Source organism: Fusarium coffeatum (genome assembly GCF_003316985.1).
Source record: "Fusarium coffeatum strain FIESC_28 chromosome Unknown BRIP53273_contig_87, whole genome shotgun sequence".
NCBI lineage: Eukaryota > Fungi > Ascomycota > Sordariomycetes > Hypocreales > Nectriaceae > Fusarium > Fusarium coffeatum.
Genome location: NW_022157882.1, coordinates 48,807 through 75,162, shown reverse-complemented (window position 1 = coordinate 75,162; position 26,356 = coordinate 48,807). Strand labels below are relative to the sequence as shown.

General features: G+C 49.1%; 5 protein-coding genes across 5 annotated transcripts; 3 read left to right on the top strand and 2 right to left on the bottom strand.

The window, feature by feature from the left end:
• Positions 1–147: 147 nt before the first annotated feature.
• FIESC28_04209 (uncharacterized protein) lies at positions 148–2,398 on the bottom strand (the record flags this gene model as incomplete). The annotated part of the gene is made up of 3 exons (XM_031158356.1): positions 148–1,737; positions 1,794–1,895; positions 1,949–2,398. 3 exons carry the CDS (start codon positions 2,396–2,398, stop codon positions 148–150), a joined length of 2,142 nt encoding a protein of 713 aa, XP_031017502.1.
• Positions 2,399–3,760: 1,362 nt separating this feature from the next.
• Positions 3,761–5,427, top strand: FIESC28_04208 (uncharacterized protein; the record flags this gene model as incomplete). The annotated part of the gene is made up of 4 exons (XM_031158355.1): positions 3,761–3,775; positions 3,883–3,978; positions 4,049–4,793; positions 4,844–5,427. 4 exons carry the CDS (start codon positions 3,761–3,763, stop codon positions 5,425–5,427), a joined length of 1,440 nt encoding a protein of 479 aa, XP_031017501.1.
• A 1,074-nt stretch (positions 5,428–6,501) lies between these two features.
• On the top strand, positions 6,502–7,142 carry FIESC28_04207 (uncharacterized protein; the record flags this gene model as incomplete). The annotated part of the gene is made up of 2 exons (XM_031158354.1): positions 6,502–6,769; positions 6,820–7,142. 2 exons carry the CDS (start codon positions 6,502–6,504, stop codon positions 7,140–7,142), a joined length of 591 nt encoding a protein of 196 aa, XP_031017500.1.
• A 1,993-nt stretch (positions 7,143–9,135) lies between these two features.
• FIESC28_04206 (uncharacterized protein) lies at positions 9,136–11,747 on the bottom strand (the record flags this gene model as incomplete). Its single annotated transcript, XM_031158353.1, has 2 exons — positions 9,136–10,802; positions 10,850–11,747. The coding sequence occupies 2 exons, from the start codon at positions 11,745–11,747 to the stop codon at positions 9,136–9,138; spliced, it is 2,565 nt and encodes an 854-aa protein (XP_031017499.1).
• Positions 11,748–24,362: 12,615 nt separating this feature from the next.
• FIESC28_04205 (uncharacterized protein) lies at positions 24,363–26,209 on the top strand (the record flags this gene model as incomplete). Its single annotated transcript, XM_031158352.1, has 3 exons — positions 24,363–24,617; positions 24,664–25,593; positions 25,649–26,209. The coding sequence occupies 3 exons, from the start codon at positions 24,363–24,365 to the stop codon at positions 26,207–26,209; spliced, it is 1,746 nt and encodes a 581-aa protein (XP_031017498.1).
• Positions 26,210–26,356: the final 147 nt, after the last annotated feature.

Here is a 26,356-nt window from a genome sequence, read left to right as displayed (position 1 = left end):
CTGGTGAATCCGTTCATGTCCTCGAGTGACTCCAGATTTCCGCTATTATAACATATATGTTTGAAATGCCCATATTGGTGTTTGGGGGTATCGTGTAATCCAGAAAAACGCCATGCGCTACCGCAGGATGCTATCATCTCGTCTCATTTACTCATCATCATCAACATCCCAGTCGTCACCTACGTCTGCCCAGCCCGCATTGAATCGCTCACCACCAAAGTCGCCAATCTGTCTGAAGTAACGAGCTTTGCCTTCATCTTCCTGCCACTGTCGGACGAGGTGATCGTCAGACGCACTAACCAGTTTGCCGTCATGGCTCCAGCTGACGTTGCTAACTTCACGTGTGTGGCCGTTTACAAGGGCCGTGCCGTTGCGGAAGATTGGGATTGTAGACGAGCTGGGTTCGGCGCCGGCGTTGGATGAGAAGGAGCGGGAGGGTGTAGGGGCGGATCCTGGGTGATCAAGGAGATGAGCGCGCTGGGCGCAGGCTGAGCGAAGATACCGTTCATCTGTAGGGAAAAGTACGACTGAAGACTCAGAGCTGCCAACAGCGAGGAGATCAGATGAGTGAGAAAGACCCTTCTGTCGCATGCTACACTTGACGAAGAACGTTCGCGCAGCAAACGAATCATGCTTGAAACCATAAAGGGGTCCTAGACCTTGAGAAGCAACAGGCCTTCGTTTAGTAGCGTCGTCCTTAAGTTCGGGAGCGTGGCCGAGCATGAGATGGGCCATGGAGTATGCGTAGATAGTGCTATCTTTGCAGACTGCGTACATACGGCTGGCATCACTGCTGAGGGCTAGAGAAGTGATGCCGTAGGAGCGCCAAGCGTGATTCGAGGGTACGGCTGTGGAGGACAAGGGGATACTCTTTTCTTGGTGTCGACGGTTGATGTATCGGAGATCCCAGAGCTTGACTACAGCCTCTGCTTCAGAGGCAGAGAGTAGAAGGTGTTCACGACCAGCGGGAAGCCATTGGATAGCGGTGACGGAAGCAACAGAAACCTTTCCATGCGCATTACGTTCATGTGTGTTGTCAAGAGTGTTTGCAGTCATTGCTTGCAGTGGTCTGGAAGTCTCATCTCGCATGGTGACAGTTCGACGACCTGACTCATCATAACTCACCGTCGAAAAGCTTCTCACATGAGAAGATGCACATCGCAAGTCCCACAGTCGGATACGGCCAGCCTTATCCGAGGTAGTTAGCACATTACCAACTGATTGCCCTTCCTGCCAAGCAATCTGACGAGTTGAGCTAAGATGACCTTCGGAGAGTCTGGCCGCCACAGTCTTGGTCGTGACGTCCATAACTAAACCTGCATCACCAGCTGTAGTCGCAAGACGCATGTCATCATGAGAAAAGTCCATGTCCCAGATAGCATTATCATGGATGTTATGAACACCCAGCTGTTTATCGACACTGGGATCGTCGTTTGGAGAAGTGTCGAAGAATCTAACACAGCCTTCTTCATCACCAAGGGCCGTCACATTAGCATTGTGAGTACTGGCGAGGCAGAAAGGAATGGTGTGGCTGTCGCTGTCAGGAGCGAATAACTCGTGCGAATCGATACAACGGCTGTGAAACCGGGCTGTTTCAACTCGGGGGTCGCAAGCTGGTGTGTGAAGAAGCGACTGGCCGGCCGAATATCCAAATCCATGTTCGCGATTGAGTAATTGAGAGTCGAAGCCTCTATTGGCGAATTTTCTAATTGGTCTGGGTGCGTAGTCGACTAGCTCCTAAAAGTGATGATGTCAGTGACGCCATCAATATATTAGGACGTATATCAACATACTGTATCAAGCTGAGGTTCTTCGGAGACAATTTGAGTAGTAGTAACAGAATTTCCTTTCTTAGAGGTTCTAGCAGCTCCACGACTAGTCTTGAAGAAACTGCTCTGTTGTATTGTTAGTAAAGGTTTGGTGAGAATTGAACTGCAATTGGACTTACCAGAGTAGCTTTTCTACAGCTATCGAGATTTTCCGAACTAAAAGAACTGGAAAAACTACCAGACGCTTTTAAATCGTCCTGATTGAGTAAATTTGTGCTGCTTGATCGAGTCAATCGAAGTGGTGGCATATCATCCAGGTTGAGAGTTGGCCTCTTGAAACCGCCGTCCGTCTCCGACTCATCGGTCTGAAGCTTCCTCTTCCGTGAATCATCTTGAAATCTTTCTGTCGGAGATGAAGGAATAAAGAGCGATTGAGGTGAGATGGGTTGCTGGTTGATGTCGGCCTCATCCAAGCTACCAAGAGCAGTCCTAAACTTTGGCAACGGCTGAGTTTGGGCGTGTCTAGGCTGCCAGAACCGATTGAATCTTCTCGGTGTAATCGAAGGCGTTCCTTTTGGTCGTGACGATGACGAAGGCGTGGGAAGAGTATCGGGATCAAAAGAGGACATGGTAGGCGAAACGAGCCTCTGATGAAGCCCGCCGCGGGTGGCTGGGTTGAAGATATGGATGAATGCTGAGGATGACCGCGTTAAGGTTATATATGGATGAGAACAAGGTCAAGATATGATATGGACTCAATCTTTTTGCAAGAGGTATCAAGTTTCAGAACATGTCGACGTTGAACAAGGCGAGCAAAAGGGAAAAAATACAATGACATGGAAAGTACGGCCCCAATTGTAGGTTCGGGTCGGTTGCCAGAGCAAAAGGCTGGGTTTGAGCTGGGGCTGAGACTAGAAGCGAGCTACTAAGTGGATATTGGATGAACGCGGTGGTCGTGGTCGCGCCAGCCCATTTACACGCTTTCTAGAGCACGGTCCGCGGTGTTTTCGCGTAGATTGATTCCCTACCACTAAGTGTCTAGCCACTGACAGCCACAGCCACAGTCAACGCAGAAACCGCCACATCTCTTCACCTTGACATCATTCTTCAGCTGTGGCTCTCCAAGTTTCCCAAATGCAAGGGCAGTCAATAGTGGCGCTAAAGAAGGTCAGTGGTTGGCAACTCCCGTCTTTCATGTCTCATTGTGGAATGTGGCAGACCGGACAGTTCTTGTTCCTGAGAATTATCATTTTGCTACAAGACATTTATTAATGACAACTTCTCAGGGGCTATTGACGTGCTGAGACAAGAGCGAGTCATCGTTCAAGGAAAAAGCAAAGTTATTCAAAGATAATTCCGGCACTTGAGATTGAGATTGAGAATGGGTGCTTGTTTGTCTAGACGAGAGCCGCAAACTGATCCACTAACAGCGGGACATTCCCCAGAGTTTGAAGTCTTTACTGCAAGGATACAGCGGATGCAGCCTCAAGATAATGCATGGACAGCGGTCTGCAATAATCTTTCATTCTGATAAATGGTCTATGAATTAGCTGAACAAGACGCTATTATTCTATCTCAAGTTAATGAATATCGCATCGATCCTGTAGATCTTAGGAAAATGCCCCTATTTAATCCCCCCTTCATTGGAATGGTAAGACAGGGCTGCAGGAGCCAAAAGCCGATGGCCCGTTCTCTTTCACCGATAGCCACCGAAGACAGGCCCAGTAAAAAAAGCAACCCTGAATCCAAAGGTCCAGGTCCATAGTGGAGGTCCAAGGCCAATGGTGTCATCCCTCACCATAATCACTCTCACAATTAATCTACGACAGTGTCCAGTGTCTTGCCTGTCCTCCCGTAACACGCAATCCTCTTTATTCTTTCCCCTTCCTCCAAACAATTCCTCCTTTCATTCTTTTTCGATTATCACACTTGTCCTCCTTCTTTTTTTATCCAGCGAGAGGTAACTGTTCGCGCGCGCACAAGACACAACCATGTGTCGTTTTCTGGTGAGTCCCTCCCCTATAACAAAGGGTCCCTTTTCCTTATCTGGGTCTCCGAAGCCGGATCCTCGGTCGGAGAACTTCAACGCTGACCTCGCAACTCTTCTTTCTAGGTCTACAAAGGAAGCGACGAGATCCTCTTGTCAAAACTGATTCTCGATCCAACTCACTCCATTCTTAAACAATCTTTTGATTCCCGACTGCGTCTCGTGAGTCACCCCCACAATCCTGACCGATACTTGAAGCAACGTCATATCTGACCTGATGCGACGCTATTAGGATACAAGACGAGGTCAGAACAACGCAGATGGCTTCGGCATAGGCTTTTACACCGACCCTAAGCTTGGCGCAGCGCCTTGCCTTTTCACATCGACTATTCCCGCTTGGAATTGTACCAACCTGCAACGTATCGCCTCCAAGACCGCATCTCGCCTTATCTTTGGCCATGTTCGTGCTACGACCGAAGGTTCCCTGAGCGAAGACAACTGCCACCCTTTCACACACGGCAGTTTGATGTGGATGCACAATGGAGGACTCGGTGGATGGAAATACATCAAGCGACGTCTCGGCGAACGTCTAGCCGACAAGTGGTACCTGGGCGTTAAGGGCGGCACCGATAGCGAATGGGCTTTTGCTCTCTTTCTCGATACTCTCGAGCGACTCGGCCACGACCCAAGCGCTTGTCCCGAAACTGGTTTTGGCCCGACAATCCTTCGAGAGGCCGTGAAGCGCACGATTGCGCAGATCAACGAGATGACCGATGCTATTCCCGAGAGTATCCTGCAGAACGAAGACGTTGATACTCGAAGTTTACTCAACTTTGCCGTTACCGATGGCCACAGCGTTATCTGCACTCGATATATCAGCAGTTCAAAGGATGAGGCGGCCAGCTTGTACTATTCTTCCGGAACACAATGGACAACACGTACCCAATCTGCGAATGACAAGCAGTATCAGATGGAACGCAAGGATCGGGGTGCTGATATTGTCCTTGTTGCAAGCGAACCCTTGACGTTCGAGAGAGGTAGGCAAAATTCCCGATATATCTGAAAATGGTAAACTGACTGGAAGCAGAAAACTGGGTCAACGTACCGACAAATTCCCTCTTGACCATCCACAGACAGACCGTCATGGTCCATCCTATCATCGACAAGTACTACGAGCGAGATCCTCACCATGTCCGCTCCAGCGCTTTCGTCCAAGCAAAGGGCTTGACATCAAATGAAAAGAACAGAAGTGATGCAGCCAGTCCAGCAGGACTTGACAGACAACAACAAGAGCTTGATGGTTACCGTAAAATGATGACTGGAACTCTCAACTTTGGCCAATCAAGAAGTCTCAGTCCCGATGTCTGTCGCCAAACGAGAAAGCCAGCACCAGTAGCAGCACCAGAGCCTGTGCCTGAGTCGATTCCTGTCCCGCAGCAACCAGTGCAGGTAACCCCGCCAGCTGAGCAAAGCAACAAACCGGCACCAGCACAGGGAAACATCAAGGTTAAGAGAAGGTCTGTTCAGCTGCTGGATACCAATCAGAGCCAGGGATCAAATGACCTCGATCAAATTTCCGATACAGATGAGCCAGCTCGGGCAGATGTGCGCAACCCAAAGAAGCTCTCGCAATATTTCCCCGAGCTCACTCTCGCCACTCATGCCGGATGAGGGAATATTCGTTTGGTTTATGTTTGAATGATGAAAACAAGATAGAAAGCGAAGACGAGAGTTTTGAAACTCTATTGTATGCATGATCGGCAATTACACCATCATTTTATGGGCCAGGGCAAGGTGTTGAGGTGCCGATTTTACTTGTGTTTTAGAATGTCTGGATTTGGAGAGATAACAGGACCTTTTTCATGGATATACCACGTATCATATCCACCCTGTTGTATCACGAGAATGGAAATGGGAATTTATGACTGCAGCCGTTGACTGTAGTTGACCAAATCAGAGTTAATATGACAGCAGAATGAAAGCCTCATGGCTTCTTCCGTTTTCTCACCGAGCAACCTCGTCAACGTGAGGACCTCATTCGTTCACTCGCCCCTATCACGGCGAAATGCGCTATGAGAGTTCAACGACTGTTCACTGAAGATTATATGAGGCTTGTTATCGTTGAGGCGAGCAATATGCAGCCTTCCTATAGCCAGTAATTGCATATAGCAGGTAGGTGGAAGAAGGATGTGGTATAGATGGCTTCGGCCGGCAACGAAGCGGCAGGAAGCCCTCGCTGTGAGCTGTTCTCTATGGCTATTTCTCCAAAACGTATACGGTATTCGATACAACTGTCGGCCACCATCGACGTTGAGGAAGTTGTAGTGTGAAATGCGTTACATTCTGCAGCGCCTTGAAACCTTGCTGCATTTCACTTTCAGTTTGTTACCTTTATCATCGGTTATTCTTCTTCGCAACCCTCGTTCTACACACAAACACATACACACAACTCGATAGAGGTAAATCAGTATCGACATCAGCATGCCTTGCTGTCTGGGCATCATCCAGTTCCAGCGGTGCCAGCACGCCCACCTGCTGAAGCTGGGCTGCACATACGGCTGCAACGAATTATGCTCCCCCGAGAAACAACAAACGCTCGTCATCTCCAAGTTTCTATGGCTATGTGAAGACTGCCGCGAGAGGATAAGCAACATCGAACTCGATGAACGATGTAACAAATGGGCCCTCAGAAAGGAGCGTCTCCAGGAGCAGGGACAGGGGGAATGGATCCATACTATTTCCAAGATGGAAGACATAGACTTCGATCTGTACGAGGCCAAGCGAGTAAATGCTGTGGAGGAGCTCCAATGGGTTGTCGAATGGACGTACGAGTACGGTCTTATGCTCTATGGGGTTCTGGTCATGAGGAATTGGGTCCCGCAGGTCGCTGCGGCGAGGATCAAGCAGTTGAGGGACTTGCGACCGTGGGACTTGATGGTCGTCAAAGATGGATTGAGGGACTCTAAGCAGCTCTTCGAAGATCAACATAATGAAGTGTATTGGTCCATCAGCGGTAAGATCAAACAGAGATAGTATAAGGGAATGAGTGACTGACTTTGGTAGACCAACTCGAAGAGTATTGGCTGCAACGAAGGCAATTACCGCGACCCCCTCGCCGTGAATTACCACCAGTTCCCTTGTACCCTTGGGACGAAAATGAAGCTGGGCGACGCTTCTCTCGTGCAAGCTCCAGCACCCTCGTTTGCGACGATGAAGGAGACGTGGAGTTCAAGGATGGCAAGGAGGAACAAGCACCAACAGCACAACTGCCCACGCCAGATCCATCCCCACCATCACCAAAGGTTGACTCTATTACCAAAGAGGCGGTCAACAACCTAGAGATCTGGTCTGAGGGAACAGACGACACAGCCATGGACTTGTCGTAACGGACTTGTCGTCACAGAAATCGGGACACTTGCGAAACATCGCCACTACATGAGATCATCCTGGACATCGTCTCGAATACTGAGCATAGAATTGAATTCATCTCTACTCCCAATGATATACATGTGATTGCGGGCGCAATTACTCCATTCCATGACAAGTCATGTCCATGTTGTTTGCTTTACACCCCTTCGTGATAGTAATAGTTTTTGATTTATTCGCAAACTAACGACCCTCGTAACAAGCTACGGTCATCATCGACAAGCTACATATCGTCTACGACCTACCTCGTCAGGAATAGCATCGCAATCTCAAACTCGACGACATCTACAGCCTGAGGCCCTAACATAGTACACACCCTCGCCCCTATCCCCTACCCATCTTCCCCATATCCACATCCACCAGCCTCGGCCTACTATACAAACACCACAGCCCTCGTCCTGAAACTAGCATTAGCTAAGACTGAAGGATGATCTCCGTGCATCGTCCTTCTCACCGAAGCCGGGAATTTTTGTATCCCTGCCCTGCAAGGCTTTGAGCAGGATTTGGGCTTGGGATTGTTACATGCCGTGGCGTTTACCCCCCTTTAGTTCCGAGAGATTGGTCAGATACAATGTGGAGAGAAGTACAGTAACAGAGGGTTTGTCACTTTCTCTTGTCTTATGAAGACGCCAGGGTAAGAGAGTGCCTGGTCAACTGGGGCCTTGTTCGTGCTCTTTGTTTCGCTGTCAGATGAGACTTTTTTTTCTTCTTTACAGTTTCGCTGCCTGGAAGTAAGAATAAGCATGAACCAACCATTTGCGTATACGTCTTGTCTTGTCCCCATCTGCAGGTTCAATATTGTACATATGCCATCTCCATACGTCCGATGCATGTCTCGTAGTGACAATGCAATGCAAGGCGGTATAATAAAAGATACGTACACTAACAAATTTGATGTTGTAGTTGACATGCCTAAAAACTACTACCGCGACTTACATGGTTTGTGCTCCATCTCAGCTCTACGCTAAAGAGTATCCTTCTTGTCGATCATATCCCCACACTTATCAGATTCTTTGCTGGCCCGATAGTATCCAGACTAAGAGGCGAGCCACACTTGTCTGAACGTCTTGTCTCTAGGTTGTGTGTGTCTCAGAAACCCCATTCGGCCAATCAATGACTTAACCGCGCTTCACTATCATCATCAGCGAGTTTTCTTACTCGGCCGGCTCCGCCAGGTACCAATGCTTACTTTACTTGACCTGACCTACAACGGAGTGCTCCCGTAGTGGCGCCGCTGAGACTGAGACCGAGGTGTCAAAGCTGGCCTGTCCTTGTTTAGGAGTAGAATCTTCATCCTACTAACTTACTAAGGAAGATGACTTCAAGAGGCTGAGAGCTAGAACTTTTACCGTAGTCTTAGTCCAGCCCTGTAACGTCTTGCAGCAGCCACAATTGACTCGTCTATGGCTTTTACTTTCACATGGGTTACACTGCAGCTCATTCAGTATATCAGATCAGGAAGGTGTTTTGTTCACTTGTTTGTATCCTAGCCTTACCGCAAACAAGTCTCATTTTCAAACCATAGTGCTATGCTTGGTCTATTCTCGATCACTTGAAGAAAAGTCTTTGGGTGTATATGTTCATTTCGGTCTTTTTCGACCATCTTTTGTTTTAGCATGGATGTAATAGACTCCAGTGCTGGCCCTAACATGCTAAGCCGAGACGCCATGCTCCCTTTCTAACGTAACCGTTCCGTATGCTGTTTGTTGCGTTGCGCTTCGTTACATAATACATATAATGCTGGCCTTTACACCCTAAATTGAACTCCAAACTCAATCCCTTAGTAGCTCCGAATTTGACACACCTGAAGACTAACCCACCATCTACCCCTACCCACGCCCAAGCCTGCAATGCAAATGACAGCCCCTTGTATGTATGCCAGATCCCTGTTTCCCATCACCTCTGCACGAGGTCAAACACCTTCACATGTCAATCGCCGAACATCCCTGCACATCAAAACATGATCCACTCCACCTCCACTCCGGGTCCCCCGATGCACTTCGTCCAGTTGAACGGTCCGCGTTGATCCCCGGTCCTGGCCCCCAACACCAACGGCTCATCTCCCGACCAATCTTGAGCCCATAGCTTCTCCAGTACCTCGAGAGCCGCTAGATTGTTCATGTAACCAGAACGAAACATGATATCTCGACACTTGGACCGCACCATATTCTGCTGTAATTCGTTGACACACTCACAGCCCGCCACGAAAAGGGGCCAGAGCAGGAACTTCTCGGCGCTACTGCCAGTGTCCAGGTTTGTTGCGTAATAGACAACTTGACTGACAAGGCTCTGAATGCTTTGGTGTCCTGAAGGTAGCGAGGGGCTCACGAGCCGCTCCGTATACAGGAGCGCGGCATACCTGAACGCCTCAGACAGTGATTCCAGATCTCGTAGTTGGCTTTGTGAGCAAGGTTCAGGTAGCGAAGCACTGACGCGAGACGCATCAAAGTTCCAGTTTTGAAGAGCGAGGCGTGCTTCCTTCCACTCATGCCAGAACTGTGACCGGTTCTCTTCATACGATGGGGCAGGAGCGCTCTTGGGTGTAGCCATATCGTTGTTGAGTGTCGCACTGAATCGGTTGCCGCTAATGCTGTGACTGCTCATGTCTCCCATTTGTTCATCCGTCACGCTAAACCGTGTAAGTGACTCCCGGCGAGCATGGCCCAATGGAGAGATGTAGGACAAAGAAGGAGATCGCTGAGGCAGCTCCTGAGATCGAGTCGAGGCAGATGTGTTTTGTACGGGGCGGTTCTGTGACAATTGGTTGAGACGACCAAGCTTACTGATGGTCTTGAAAAGCTCGCGGTCGCATCCCACCAAGTTTTCGGCTCCAACAGGTAGAAGTTGATTGTCAGGCATTCCGTTGAATCCTGGATAGACATGAGCCTCGCGCTCGTTGATGCTCGCGGAAATGGCGTCAAAGTAAGTGAAAATTGCTTCCATCCAAGCGGAGTTGCTCGATGCCGCCAGATATTGAGCTCGAAGAGTCAGGATCTTGTTGACGCCAGCAAACTGGGTGTGAAACTTGGCGATACCGGACTCGACCATGCGATAATGGCACAGTAGGAGGATCGTGGCGAGTACTGAATCGTGGATAGCTTTGGTCCGGTCGTTGAGCTGCTCGTTTAATAAGTGCACAGCCAGGTTGCGGTGTTGATATTCCTCGGCGAGGGACAAGTCGTCGGGCTGAGTGTCTGCCATGGCTTCGGCGGCATGTTTGTCAGCCATCAACTTCTCAGAAAGTTCTCGTGTATCACGTCCGAGACTCAGTTTCCTCTTCATGCGGAGATTGCAGGATGCAAGAGCACAAATAGCATGGCTCAGACTCTGGCTGTTTGCAGCTAGTCGCAGAATATGGTCTCGAAAGGGGTTGTGTGGCCCGTCGATAAAGACCATTGAGGGGCACATGATGTTCTCGTAGTAATCCATGAAAAAGGGCATCTTGGAGATGAGGTCCTGGCTCACATGAACAGATTGGTTTTCGGAAGCGGTGGGCCAGCCCGAGGGAGCAAAGTCCGAGTGATGAGATTTGACGTCTTCTTCTTGCATCGAAGGTGGTGAATGCCAGGAGATGGGCATAGAACCGTAGCTGGTGCTATATGTATCGACTTCAGGCACGCCTGCGCACGTTAGAACCAAGGGATTCATTGGTTCCATCTGAGCTTACCGAATGAATCACAGTCGCGAACAATCCTGTTACCAAGATGCGAATCAAAGGTGTCGGTATGAGAGTGAAGGCTTGAGCTCATCTCGGATGGGGCGTGGGCAAGACTCGGACACGAGGTGGGAGCAAAGGTCCTTGCGTGCTCGACGTAAAGAGAGGAAGGAGGGCTTTGAGGACCCGGGGAACTGGTGCCCGTGGTATAGCTATCGTACATGTAAGATGGGCTGTGAACGTAGGAAACATCGTCTCTGGTGTAAGATTGGCTCATGGGCGATACATAGCCTACGTCTGGGGTGAGGGGGTCGATAGAGGACGAGAGGTTTTCTGTGACAAGAGGCACGGGAAACCGATGCATGTTGTGATTTGTCTCTTGTGCTGGGGAGTAGTTGATGGCACCCCAGTTTCCTTGGTGGACAGGAGCTGCGTGCTCAGGGTGGGAGATGGAGAGGTAGTCGTAGCCACCCATAGCGAAAGGCGTTGTGGGAGCAGAAGCAACTTGTGTCACGGCAGGAATGTCAATGGGACCCTGGCGCATTCTTCTGTGCTCATCCTCAGTTCCGTGGTGAACCATGGAAGAGCTGGATCTTGAAGAAGCAGTTGAATGTTTTCTGGGCTCACGAGTAACAGGAGGAGCCTTTGCAATGGGCAAAGAGAGACCTCGAAGCTTGCCTCGACTAGCCACACCAACTCCCCAAGTAAGCTGTGTCTTATAACCGGAACATTCACTGCCAACTTCGAGACATTGGGAGCAATATGGCCGTCTACGGTCACACTTGATGTTCTTCTTGGAGCAAGAGAAACAGTCATCAGAAGCGCCACCAGCAGGAGCACGTCTTCTGCGCTTTCGCACTGCAGAGGGATCCTTGACTGTAACAGTCGGCTGTGCCATGGCTGCTGTCATTTTCGTATAAGTTGAAGGGGTGAAGTGTATGCGAGGCGGGCGTTGGGAGGGTTGTAGAAGTTTAGTTATAGAATATGGTTGGGCTACGTCAACATATAGAGACGAAAGGTGGAATGAGGTTGATGGTGGAGTTGGAGTATAGTAAAAGGTATGAATATGAGCAACTCAGAAGAGTAAAGTCGATGGGAAATCTTTAGAACCGGTGGGAACACGATGTTAAAGTATACAAGAATGATCAGGGACGATGTCTAGATATGAAAGTGGCGCTCTGGGATTGTATAAGGCAAGACGAAGGCCAGACATAAGAGGCGAGGGGTGTCCAGAGCCTGGGAGGGTATCGCCCAGTCCTTGAGAACAGCAACAAGACCCTGAAGCCTCAGCAGGGATCATGATGGGGAGCGCGACATTCAAAGGGTGTACGTTTATGGGTGGGTGTGTGATTACAGGGAGTAGCGTGGGCAGCATGGATGTACCTACAGTAGCAGCAGAGTAGATAGCACATTCAAGATCGAGTAAAGCGGGAGAGACATCTGGTGAGAGACGGGAGTGGAGAGAGGGACGGGGGAGGGGGGATCAGGATGGGGATGGGGACGATGGGGGCACCGTTGACATTGGCGCTGGCATCATCATCCCAATCCCAAGTCCCTCCCAGCAAGCAGCCTAGCAAGCGTCTTTTTTAACAGACCGAATCGTACTCTGTACCGTACCAACACTGAAGATCAGCGGGGTGGGATCCATGAATGCTATTTCGGCCGAGGTTCGAATGATAGACCGACAAGAGATTGTAGACCGAAGTAGGGGTTCCCCTGACATCCATTAATACATACAGGACGAAAAAAAAAAAGATGGTTTCAATTTCGACGGACCAAACTCAATATCGCCTTGGCTGGTACGTACGGTAGATGCATGCTGAACGGGTGGTGGTGATGATGAAAAGCGTGGGCACGTTGGAGAAGGACGAAAATATGGGGAGACTTCACTCACCCGTTCACTCATCTATCTATCTCAGAAGGAGGGGCGGGATCGAAGATTGCGTGGGCGTGCCTACCTTCCTGCCCTACTGTATGAAATCAACGGCAGGCGCTGCCAAACAAGTTACCTTCCTTGGCTACTACGTAAGATATAGATAGCTTGGGTACCTGGTCTCGCATATCAAAATGTGAGCAGTCGTAAGTATCTTCCTATCTCAACCTCGACTTTTGCCCCAGGAAAATGGTTCTGTCACCGGTCCTGTAAGCCCTTTCTCGTCCTGTCTTTGGCCTTGGTCTTTGGGGTAAGCACCCGCCTGAAGTCGCTGTGTGGAACCTCCGCCCATGTCCATCTTTCGGCGGGCTACGGAGTCTTAAGCCCCCCCGGCTTCATCACCATCTACGGTTTAGTGGCCGTCGGTATAGCACTGCAAAGCACCCCTAGTCCCTAAAACTGCCCTGACCGTTCCCACTATTGTCTGGGGGTTCGTGATTTGGCCAGTTCGGTTCCTTCGTCAAGACACATCCGACTCCCTGCTAGAGCCTTGCCTCGCTCGCTCTCTTCCGCCCGTGCCCCGAACTCTTGTTTTGGATCTTACCCGTGCAGATGAATCGTCTCGGAACACGGGTTCATCAACAGATATGTATGAGCTTACCTTATTCTGTAGTCACGGACAGAGGCAAGGCAAGGCCAGGCTAAGGACAAGGTTGAAAATCTAGGCCCAGTTTGGGTAGGAGTGCAGTGAGCGCCAAGTCGGGGACGATTTCACAAATGGAATAGAGCCTCAAAGCCTAAAATCCGCCGGGTATAAACTCAGGATTGCGTGAATATCCAAGATTTGCAAGGAAGTTTACTGGCTGTGGAGGAAGATTGTGCGTGCGTGCGTGCAAGTTTTGCTTTTTGTCTGTGGTCAAGGCTACGTCCGATTGATCCAAGCGAAATGCCGATAAAGGTCGTATAGAACCACGGAATATAGTCTAAAAATATGGTAAACGTATCTAACAAGCCAAAACTCACTAATTTATGTAAAGGTTCATGTACTGTAATTTCAATCCTAACAGGCTCGTTGAAATTCCGCATTCTTGTGGCGCCACCTTCGCAATGACTGTTTACTTCATCTCGGAAACCGGTACGACAACGGTATCCAACCGAGCCACCTGAGGCTTGGTTCAAAGCTTTCAACTCTGAAGGAAGCTTTGCTCCAGCTTGGGCCTATGCGTTCCCTCTAGATAATCTGGGAGTATAACACAGCATGCTGGCCAAGTGTCTGTGGTTTGAGGCTAAGATCAAGAGGGACCTTTCATACTGCTACCGACACCGTACATAGTCTGGCGCGCGAATAGTTTGACGCTATGGATGGAAATTGGGAAGATTCAAAATTCAGGGGGAAAGAGGCTTTCGCTTTTAATTCTCTGCATCCGGGTATTCATCTGACCGTCTTTCCAAAATGTCATTGAAGACGGTAGACTAGAGGCTAAAGAGTTTCCATATGGATGCTTCTTAGAAACGCCTCGGAAACGCCGACGAGGCTGCGATGAGTTGACTGACAGTTCATCCAAACCATGCTCTGCGAGCTGAACCATCACTATCACTGTCGCACACAACGAATACGGTACTGTGGCCGTGTGGCGCTTGGCAGCCGTCGATCACAGAGTTTCGACATCTGCAGGTTCGCGCGTGGTTCCTGACGACGGTGAGATAAGATATCCGTTATCATATCCGTAATGGAAACAAAAGATCTTTATTGCGTGCGAGCTATCTTGAGAACAAAAGAGCCAAGCCATATTACCGGCTGGACCAGGGCCAGGGCCAGGACCAGACAAGGAGAGCTGCATGTGGACATCCTGGCTCTCCATGGATGTCAAGGGCAAGGGTAACAAAACCGCCGCCGGGTGCACCTTAAAATCATCCGCTGCAGTTGTCTACAGGCGCTAAAGCGATCCACTCCCAGGGTCAGTCAGGTCCTTTTGTAACCTGATTGCCCAATCAGAATCGCTCCTTCCTCCTCTCTACCTTCTTCATATCCACCCAAGACGACCTCATCCACTCCCCATACATCCATTTATCAACAGCAGAGCAAATCTCCCCGCCTCTCAGAAGCAAAAGGGCCAGACAGCCTGGGGTCGCCAAGCTCACGATCATCCATGTCATGCCTCTTTGCTTGATTGCTTATTGTTCGTTAAGCTAAGCTACTGTTACTGCTACTGATCGGTGGAGTGTGCAAAGGAAGTACAGCTCCGTCACGTCACGTCAATCTCGAGAACAAGCACCTCGGTTGTGGCTCATTTGCAACTGATTGCAACCATAAATCTAAATTTATGCGAACCGTTTTGTGACGACGTTGGTAATTCAATTAAGCTCAGGGGTACATTACAAGGACTCAACACATGTGCTAACGTTCATATCTGGTAACAGCGCCGGTATGTGCTCAGCGGAATCAGAACCAGACTCAAGTCCAGATTCAGAACCCACGTTCTCTTGCTGCGTTGGCGACGTCGAACCGCAATAACAGTATCCGCTCTCTGTCTGTCGAGTCCAATGCTCCGCATCTGCCGGCTGCCGCCCATTCACTTTGCCTTCTTGCATATCTGCAATTGTACCAGCGGCCCAATGCCAACCTTGCCAGAGGCAGTGGAACCAACGAACCTCTCACCCCGCAGGATCATAGGCAAGACAACCGCGCACGACACGAATTGTCATCTGTTGTATTAGCCTAACAGCGCAGGGCTGATTATCACCATCCCACACGGCAATCAGGGTCTTGTTGATCGATTGCCAGAATGACATAGCTGAATGATAACTAAATTCGGTATCGATTGCTCGATTTGTCTGCCCATAAGCTCAACTCACGCCATATTTATCTTCAAAAAGAAAATGTGATGGCGGCAATATCGCGGCGGCAGCTCTGCGATACGTGCTAGTGGTTGATCCTCCACGTCCTGTGAAAGAATTAGTCACGACAACTCGGGCTAAATTGCAATTGCCTAGTGGCCGTGGCGGCGCCTCATAAGCAGGATGGCTTTGTGAGAACTTCTATGCATTCTTCCACCAGGCTTCTCTGACCTTGTCACACACATTAGGCTGTCTCTAACTTCAACTATCTTGGGGCGCACTGATTAACCCTTGGTGGTCCCCCCACTCAACCCACCCAAGTTGCGCCCGTTCACTTACATCATTCATGGACACAGTTGAACAGTTGCGCCAGCCTGTTTACTCTACTCGATCTAAGAAAATTCTTCCAAGCGGTCTGGTAGTTGCGATATGATGGTACTATATTGCAACTTCCGGACAGAGGCCGAAGACCAGAAACACCTCAATCACAACCCTGATATCGGCCGAAAGGCCCGAGGTTCCATGGACCCTCTCTACCATGAAAGACCAGAATGTAGAGTAAAAAAGGTAGAATCACAGTACGCCCTCCCTTTATTCTGAAGAACATTGGCGGAACTGCCAATTCTTTCTATTACAAGTGGTGTCTGGTTTCCAAGATTTCACTTGAAACCTGGTGCTTGTAAGAATGTGGCTGTTTGCATGCGAGAGATGCATGCTACCCTCGCACTGAAAGCCGACAGCCACACCAGAACACGCCGCTCTCGTCATCTGGAACCACTTCAACACCATCACGCACATTGCTGTTTTCAGTCACTTGCAACGGTTACCATCATCACACTATGCTACGGAAACATGCTCTAGCAAAGGGATTTCAAGTGGCTTCCAGTGCCCAGAGAACCACTGTCGTATGCTCTGGTTGTCGCGTCACACCACCATTCGGTGCCCTGCACTAGCAATCGTGGAAAGTGAGGCATGGTTGTCGCCAGTACTACGTCCAAATGTGCATGCTCATGCATGTGCGCCAACTTCAGGAGTCAGCAGGAGGCACCTTCGCTGGTTTTCGAAGCCTTGAGCGTCGCAGCCACCTTTCTAGAACATTATCATCCCGCCGATGCTGCTGCCTTTCTGGAGATAGTTTGTTCCATCGCAGGGGGGTTTATCAGAGGTTCGTTTGACGCCTTGACTAATTGGAGATATCCCCTGGCGGGTGGTAACACATCCAGACATCACACAGGGCAATGCATACGCATTCGCTTAGGTACTTCAACCAATCCTCCATGATGTGGGCGGCGTTGTAGTAATACCATCGCCGTTTCTCGTGGGATTGCAATGCAAATTAGATTCAATTACGACCTGTGATCGACTTGGACTTGAGGTTTTCTATCTTTAGGACCACCACTGGTTCGGCACTGAGAAAACTCAATTCAACGTTACTCACAAGTGTCGGCCGGTCCCGAGAGAAGACCAATCTCTTACATACTTTATCGCGAGCCGATAAGGCAATGATCGTCTTGCGCGGGTCAGCTTGGTGGCTGCAGTCAGGAAGAGCTGCAGAGTTCCATCGGTGTCTACCTATGTATGAGTATCCGTACCGATCCTTCGGTCAGGGATTGGGATAGATGGCCACTAAACCGGGATCATCCCGAAGGTTAAGAGGACACTGTTGGCATTTTAGCCTCCAAAGGGTGAAGAAATTTTTGTTTGGTAAACGAACCAACTGACAATTATCTCGAGCAGTTTGCTATCCCAGGTTTTCCTCAACTTGTGTGCAAACCCGTTTCCAGGCCCTTGGTAAGAACACTCTTGTCACTGACTCAAACAAAGAGTTTCATAAGGCCGGAACCGAGAATGAGCAACGAGCCCTTGTAAACCCAACCCCCAATGCTTATCCTGACCTATGAGAATCCGGCACAGTTATGAAAACCGATACAATGGAGAGCCATCGCAAATGTCTTTGACGCCGGACCTTCCTTCTCACCGACAATGTTAGGCGAAACTCTTATCTTGCTCCGGCAGAAGCCAAGATTCACGGGACTTGTCCTTGAAGTCACTATGTGGGCTATCTCATACTGGATATGCAGAATAAGGGTCGGATCATCAAACATGCCTTTGCAGACCTTAGCAGTGAATGGTTGTCGAACTTGACCAGGTACCCCTGCTCGGAAACGCTTGGTGACAGCAGTGGCTTCAGCAACGAAACTCGAGTGGGTGGAATTATTCGCAGCGGACGGCGTGGTCAAGTACACAGCTCAATCTGAAAGACTTTAATGACCGAATGCCGTGACCTGAGGACGACTACCGGCGCCGCTTGCCTAAAAGCAATCAATCAATTCACAAGGCAGTCAATCCAAAGTATCGACAGGGGCATGCTGCGGGGAGGACAAGGGTCCAGCTCTGCAGCCATTCCAAATCAGACATGGGCGTCGTCTAGTCGCATCCGCTAAACAATAAATCGTGCGTTAGAAGGACCGAACGATGCTGCGTAGAAGCTAGGCCCTAGGGTCTAAGCCTCGCGCTCTGCAAAAAGTCCTCTGCTAGCTCCCCTTCTGCACTCCCAATCTCTACCTCGGGGACAAGGGGGGGCGCCTAGAATCAACAGCAACCTGTTGTCAATGAGACATAACCATGCCAATCATGTCTCGGTCGTCACGGTCCCTGGCCCCTGCTCATCAACCTTATTCTCTTGCTATATGGTCTTGTCATTGGCCCAAGTGCGGTTGATGAACTCCTCGTTCTTGGTCGCTGGAAAATTAAGAACCAAGCGCTACTATGTACAGTATGTCGCGAAAGCTCGACGAACCAAACACCTAGGACCGTGTTAAGTCTACGGCCATAGTCACATTTTCTTATGCTAGTCCTCACCTAGACAAGTGTTCTACTTCGGATCTAGTGACCGCCTCGATATGATCGCGGAGTCTGGCAGCACACGAATATTTCTGATGGCATCATCCAATCACTCATCCAGCATTGTATGAAGGCTCTTCATCGATACGATGAACCACAGGCAATTTCAGCCAAATATTTTGTGCAGAATTTGGAAAGATGCCACGACTGTCGCCATTCGCAGAGACCAACCAACGTGGTTGTCTGGTCCTGGTTCTTCATTCGCACAACTATCGCTGATCCATGTTAAGAATGCTGTTCCTTTCGCCAATACCCGAGACACAAATGTCCGACAGGTGGCTTCGATAGTGTCCTTCAAATTGGCTTTACAATTCGAGCGACTTGCACACAACCCCTGCTTAAGCGAATTTCCCAATACCTCCTTGACGCGGCTATTTCACTTGGCTCGTAAGAAGTCGGTCTGCTCCCCTATCGACTGCGTGCATCTCCGAGATCCCAAGGTGATCCGCAGAAGGACTCCCAACATCGATTGTCTTGTCTCGCATCGAGCCAGGGATTTTTGCTATCTATTGCAAGGGCTTTAACCGACGTTGACGTGTTAGGGTCCATGTCCGATTTGCCACAAGCTTGAGGTGATGTTGAATGCTACGTTGCTGGCAAGGGGACGATGGGCAACGAATCAAGAACGGCTCTGAGCAAGGCCGGGACCTTACTACTTCGAGCGAACCGTTAATTTTGATTAGGCCTTTTACGCCCATTTTTGATCTTGTTGAGCTGGCGACTTACTGTTTGTCGTGGCATAGAAGCCTGGCGTCGGTTATGATCGGTTCTCTGTTTAAGTATTTCGACTCATGGACATATCATGGCTTCTCATGAGAAGAACTCTATGGTCCCTAGGTGTCATGATAACGTAAAACAGGTTCTTTGCGATTGATTGTTTGAATCGCGTTTAAACAAACAAGGCCAGGATCACAAAAAGCAAATCTCACATCCTAGTTGAAGACAAACCGAGGCTCCCCTGGACATTTCACCTGAACGGTTTAGGGCCCGCTCACTTCATGACAACGGTTGATCGACATTCCGAGAAGGGATGACAGGAGAGACCCCGATGCCCTGCGACAACCAGGCTCTGAAAAATCTCGTGAAGGGGTTCTGGAGCTTGGTCTCCACGTCCCCAGATTTCCCCGCAAACTGGACGGGCAGCTAGCGATGCGAGTTTTCATATCGGGCTGCCATGACCTTGAGTTGGTGCTGGGCTGCTTTATTATCTCGTAATAGTATCGGGGTTTTGACTAAAAGTCGGGCCAGGGGAATTCTCAACAAGTCTGGCCGACTGTTTAACGGGCACCCTTGAACTCCAATATCCCCGACAAGAAGATGGAGAACCCTACCAACCCCGCGCCTCTTGGTGTTAGTGTGTCATGAGATTACCACCGTGGGGATGGAATGGCGCTCATGTGCATGGCCCGCCTTTAGAGTTCGGCGTCCGAGTAGACTCTCTGTCTCGGACCGTCACCGTCGCTGATGAGCTGGCTCGTGCGGTCTTGACAGTCGATTATTTTCAGCTTCCTTGTGCCGAGCTTCAGAGTCGTCAGGCCGTCAAGGGCCGAGCCCTGGGATAGTGAGACGATGGTTCATCCGTTGAGAAATCAGCCACACCACCTCCTTATGCAAGGCTTGGACGGTTGTAGAAGGCAATTTGCACGTTCGAAAACGTTCAAATCGCCGGCGATACATATCAATTTCATGTGCAGACGCACATGCCCTGGTAGCCATGAAACCTCGTGGGCAAAACGCCGCTGCTGCATGGCATGGCATGGCAGAGCCTGGCTCTCCGCTCTGGCGGTGCAAAAGTTCCACTTGATTCACATCAACAGTTTGAAATGGGTCTCGTGCGCAAACGATGCTCCGGGAAGAGTCGAGGGGAGGCTGATATCTTGGCACGTTCTACGTCGACCGTTCAAATTTGCATTCCTGACTCCTTTAAACAAAGCGGGACGGTCATCATCACAATGATGCTTCTCATTCGTCCCCCGCATTCCCCAGACTTTCACGATGCAATGGAGACCGGCTTAATAGTAGAGGGCGGAGCAATAGCACTGCAACTTACGAAGCATGTTCTCCACCACAGAATGGATACAGTACGGTACTTCGAAGCGCTACAAGCAAAAGGCGGCATCGTATTAAACCGAGTGCACGGCGTCAATATCTCGAACCTGTCCTATCAACACGAACCATTGAGACTCTCAACCCAAATCTTTAGTGGCCACTGCGACAAGTTTCTCTTCGTCTTGCTTAACGGAGTGGAGATTCCGCCTACGTTACAGGCTTACAGCTGGACGCGATGACATTCGAAGAACTCACTCCCCTTTTTTTCCTTTCATTCTCGCCGCTTGTACGTAATATTCAAATGCCTTGCCTTGGTACTGTACAAAAGCCGACGAAGGGCCGGTGGTAGCCCAACCCATTAGATGACGAGGCTTCGAAATCTCTTTAACTTTGAGTTTCTCCTACCACTTAAAATTGCATTTGTACTACTGAACTTGGAACAGTTTCTTTCAGCCAAGTGGCTAGTATAGTACTGTAATCTTGAGTTGGGCGATCAAAACCTGAACCTGCATTCATTTGGCTCCCGTCACTTGCTTTACCGCCCGGTGTGCGGCCTTTACTGTGTGGGGTGGGTGGCATGCATACTTCTGGAAATCCGGGGAAGCGCGAAACTACTGTATGATTCGCACGCAAAAGATGGAAGAGTTGGTGAGGGTGGTGGTGGTGGTTGCCCGAGGTTGGTTCAATCTGACGGCGGAAACCCTTCCGCAACCCGAGCAGAGGGCACCTACTGTAGGTTGTCGGTCTTCTCGGTGCGCGGTCGACGATCAGTGAGTGATCGGCACTTGGTACTGTAGCTTGATCGCCAGTCTGACCTAAACTGTGGCTTGACCAAGATATCCAATCACTCGAGACAACCAAGCTATTACAAGATGACGACACTGATGATGTCGCCGTGTGACAGTTTTGAGATAAGTGTTTGTGATGTAGGGTAAGGACCAACAACATCGATTATCTGGGCATGGCAATGATGGACTTTGTTCTCAGAAATCCGTTGGTCTGGTTGAATCCTCATGACCTGGGATCGAGATTGTTTCACCAGTCAGAAGGGCAAACTGATGTTCTACTGCACATCACCAAAGATCATTTCTCATTCGAGGAAATATGATGCTATACACGTTAGCTATGACAGCTTGATGAGAGCTTTTGGTTATCATCTTCAAGATCCCAAGCCGAAGGAATATGATCGCGGTCTCGCTATCACAAACCTAACTGAGAAACATTGCTTCTTCACAGGTAGTTCCTGTATGACTTGTCTATCGGCGGTTCCAGAGCACCCCCACGAGTTACCTTGGGTACCTAACAGGGCAGCAACTTCGTTTTGTGGGAATCTTCTGCGACGACACAGACAGTACTCTCCATGGCTCAATTTCAAATCCATGATCAATAGTTCAGGGTAATCACCAACCGCTGACCAACAGCAAGCGCAATGCATCGAGTGCTTTCGTCTGACAAGCGACAAGCATTCAGCCTGAAAGTTGCTCCTCGACAAATTTTCGGCATTAGTTCTTCACGAACCCCCATCGTCTCGTTCCAGAAAAGTCTCGGACAGTTATCACAACTGGCGATAAGCATTGCCAGATAACGACGAATGACACACTAGCCACTCACTGCTTGGCGTCATCCTTCATTCTTGATACGATCTCTTTCCAGCAGGTTTATGGTTGGCACGACATCGGTAAGTCCGGGACTTCTAGGCAACTAGATAAACTTGCTGTCAGAGAGGCGATTGGTTTCTGTCCCTGTCAGAACCACGTTGACACGGATCGCTGCTGACATGCTGATCCAAACATGTTTGTGCAGCTTCAAGGGCTTACAATAAAGCTGCAGTATATCAGGCACCGATTTAGCTTGAAAATCGAACGCCTAGCTGGAGAAGCCTTATTTGCACTTTAACCATTATCTCAAACCGTACGGCTCTTGATACTGCAACGAATATTGACTCGGTTTTGGTCAAACACAGTCAAACTGTTGTCGCGGAAGCGATAATAATCTGTCATCTGCATGCGAGCTGTGCTTACGTATGATGGTACCCATCCCGCGTATGCTTCCGGTGCTGCGCTCGAGATGCTGGAGAGACTATGCGATTTGTCGAGCCTTCTTCAATTGTAATCGGGGCTGACTTGAGGAAACATTGACAAGTGTCATATGAGAGGGTCGAGTTTTCTTTGTACGACGTCGGTTATGATCATGGAGCTTTGAGAGAGCATTGGTGGTGAGCCTAATAAAGACGACACGACGGATGACTCTGACTTGTGGATACTGCTGTTATAAGCGCAACAAGGTCTTGAGGACGGGATGATGAAGCAAGTAAGGCACGGGACGTCCTTTGATGTAAGCTGTTTCGCAGAGTTACAGTCAGGTCAAGCTGTGGTTTGAATCTGTCCATTTGACCTTTCGTTCGGTACTTGAAAGATCTGCGAGTTGCTATGCAACGTGGTAGGTTTTCGTTTGTATGAGTCTGTGTTGTTCTGGCGTGTAAACTTCGATATTCGAAGACAGTGGTTTAGTTGGAGAGACAGGCTATCGCTTACTTGACTGTGAAGGTTGAGAGGGTAGCCACTGTTTGTCTCGTTGAATGATTATACCAGGAGTTTATCAACGAAACTTCTAAGACCTTTGTGAAGTCTCTACTTCGGGAGATATGCGAGACAAAGTTTGAAGCAGAAAGACGAGTTTGGCCATCTAAGATCACAAAAGATTCTATCAAGTTCAATGGCATTCACAAAGAAGATCTACAAACGAGGAACAAGTATCCTCTATGCAGGATCTGACTGTATGTCGATATACGATGTGCTCTTGGTGTCTTTCGGTGCTGCCCTCTGTTCCTGAACCCTCAAGTCCAGCTTTATTCGGTCTGTTAATCGGGCTAACTTGGGAGTCGAGTCTCGGGATACTAATGAGCAACTTGTAGGAAGTTATAATCACCTAGGTTATATTGAGAGTTCGAAGTCTCTAGTGGGTCTGAACATCATGGACGATCTGGCTGGACATGAAGATGGATCAATAAACAAGGGGCGACAGCACAGTTGTCAATTTGCTAGTGTTTGATATTGTCTGCCTAAACGCAATTAAAGTCGAGATTCGTTTATTGAAACATAGTGATGTAGTCGATCGCTCTGCCAATCTCTTGTTAAACTGGTGCCTAGTTCAACATATGAAAGGGGTTAGATTTTGAGAAACGAGATAAGGGGAAACTAGGCAGCACTTTAAAAAGAGGACATCGTAGAATTAGATCCTATAGGATTGAATGACTTAATGAAAAAGAAGAAACTATTTGAAACGGCTGCCTTATGATTGCGGATAGTTTTGCAGATGGTTGATGTTCGCGTGCCCGGAAGTGTAGGGTAAACTGCTTCCGAAGTGAAGATACTATCGGTGTTTGCAAATAACGTCACAATTCGACAGGGACTTATATCAATTAAACCTAGAGGAGTAATTGTATAATTCAAAAAAAGATATAAGTGTTAGATCAGGTGGTTAAGAGCACCAGACTCGTTGTTTAATAGTTGATAGAGTTTGCGGTATAAGCCACTCCTGGTCTACAACAAGATACTCCCGCTTCTCTCAAAACATAGCTATTGTGGCACAATGATTTCCATAGAATATGTCCATGTATCAACACCAGCCAGTATTTCATGTTTTGTCATTTATCTGAACTGATTCAAAGTCACGTGTAATTAAATCAAGGGTTGCTGGGTTAGCGCGCCACAACAATGCAGCTGTATCAGATCGATTTAGCGATTAGGCAACACCATTTATAAGAGTATATGAAGAAGACATTCCGACTATGATATCAAACTGTACCAATATCATAAACTCTATATCCTCAATCAGTACCAGTAACTCAAAATCATAAACATGGAGCAGTTTATTCTTGACAACGCCCAGCGCTTCGAATACCTAGTAGAACGTTTCAAACCAGCACCCGCCAACGCCAAGCCAAGCGATGAAGAGCCCAATCCTGATATCACCATCGCCACTCGCATTCGACCCATGATGCAAGACGAGAAAGAAGAAGGACAACTCATTGGCGTTTTCCCTCGAAAGAACTTGCCTGGTACGCTTGACTTGCATGAACTGAGGAGACCAGTCAGGGGCCCTCCTCCTCTAGTCGTAAGTCTAACATGCCACGGTCACTCAGAGATACTAACATGAATAGTCATGGAACTACCGTGTTGATAAAGTGTTCGACTCTGATGATACAACAGAGGGTATCTATCAAGAGCTTGTCAAACCTCTCGTGCCATGGGCCTGGGGCGGCGGAGTTAGCACCATGTTCGCCTACGGCCAGACTGGTTCAGGAAAGACATACACCGTCAGTGGTCTCGAGTGCCTCATCGCGGAAACTCTGTTCTCTGGTGAACAGAAAGGCACTCGAAACATTTCCATTTCTATCATCGAGCTCGCAGGTAACTCGGCCTTTGATCTGCTCAATTCTCGGAAGCCCATCTCTATCCTTGAAGATTCCTTTGGGTCAACTCATCTTGCAGGTGCTTCTGAGTTTGTTGTTAGCGATGCAGATACTCTGATCCAGCATATCAACAATGCTGCGTCTTTTCGAAGTACCGCCTCAACGCAGAAGAATGACTCTTCGTCTCGCTCCCATGCTATTTGCAAAATTCGTCTCGAAAATCCTGCGTTGCCTCAATCTGACGATGGACTCTTGTATCTCATCGATCTTGCAGGCTCAGAAGCAGCTCGCGACGTGACAGAGCACTCAACCCAACGCATCAAAGAATCCCGTGAAATCAACGCCAGTCTCTCAGTCCTCAAAGACTGCATCCGCGGCAGAGCAAGTGTCGACCCCGCTAGTCTCGCAACTGGAAAGAAGGTATACGTGCCATTTCGGCAGAGTGCTTTGACAAAAGTACTCAAGCACGTCTTTGACCCTGCTGCCGAGCGAGCCTGCAAGACTGTTGTTGTGGCTTGTGTCAACCCGAGTTTCCTGGACGTTGGGGCTACGAAGAATACGCTGAGGTATGGGGAGATGTTAAGAGTCACTGTGCCGAAGACGGTGGTGCAGAAGTATGATGCTGCGAAGCCGAGTACTTGGCCTCATGACTTGCTCCAGGATTGGATTTTGAAGAATGTGAGCTACCCGACTCCTTTGACTGTTTGATACCCGCTGACTGAAGTATGGATAGTCTGGTGCACCACCTGTTTCTCCTGCTTATCTCGCACCTGAAGCAAATGGACTTCAACTTCTTCGTCTACCAGTTCCAGAGTTCATCACTCGTTGTCTCAAAACACCTGGTGTAACGCTGGAACAGGCGACTGCCTTCCAAGCCAAGTTCTGGCGTCTTCACATCGACTCCCAGCGCAAGAAGCCAAACATGTACCAGAAGGAAAAAAACACAGAGACGGAGAAAGAAGGCGCTGAGGACAAAGGGCTTTCAAGCCGTGACCCAAGGCCTGAGATGGTAGACGTCCCGTTCAAAGGGCGTCTTCGACCAGGAATGGTGGTTAGTTGGAATCCCTCAGACGACACTCCTGGATTTTACCGTCTACCGGGACGTAATCTTGTCATGATCTTGAGTCCTGAGGGCGAGGGGAGTTATCGATGTGCTGTTGCGGTGCCTGCTATCATGCCGGGCGCCTTCGAGATTTACCTGTGGCAGCAGGTTGTGGCTTCTGTTGATACAATGGAGGCTGAGGTTTTGCTGGAGTATGATGTTGGAACGAGGTATTACTATGAGAACGTGTAAGATGATAGGTGCGACGAGAGCTTAGTGCAAGTCAGCCGGAGAAGCTTGCGGTTCAGGCAGCCGAGAAAACATATGGTATCGCATGAAGTGGTTGATGGGATGGGGTACTGGTATCACGAGAACTACGACAGTTTAAATCGCAAGATG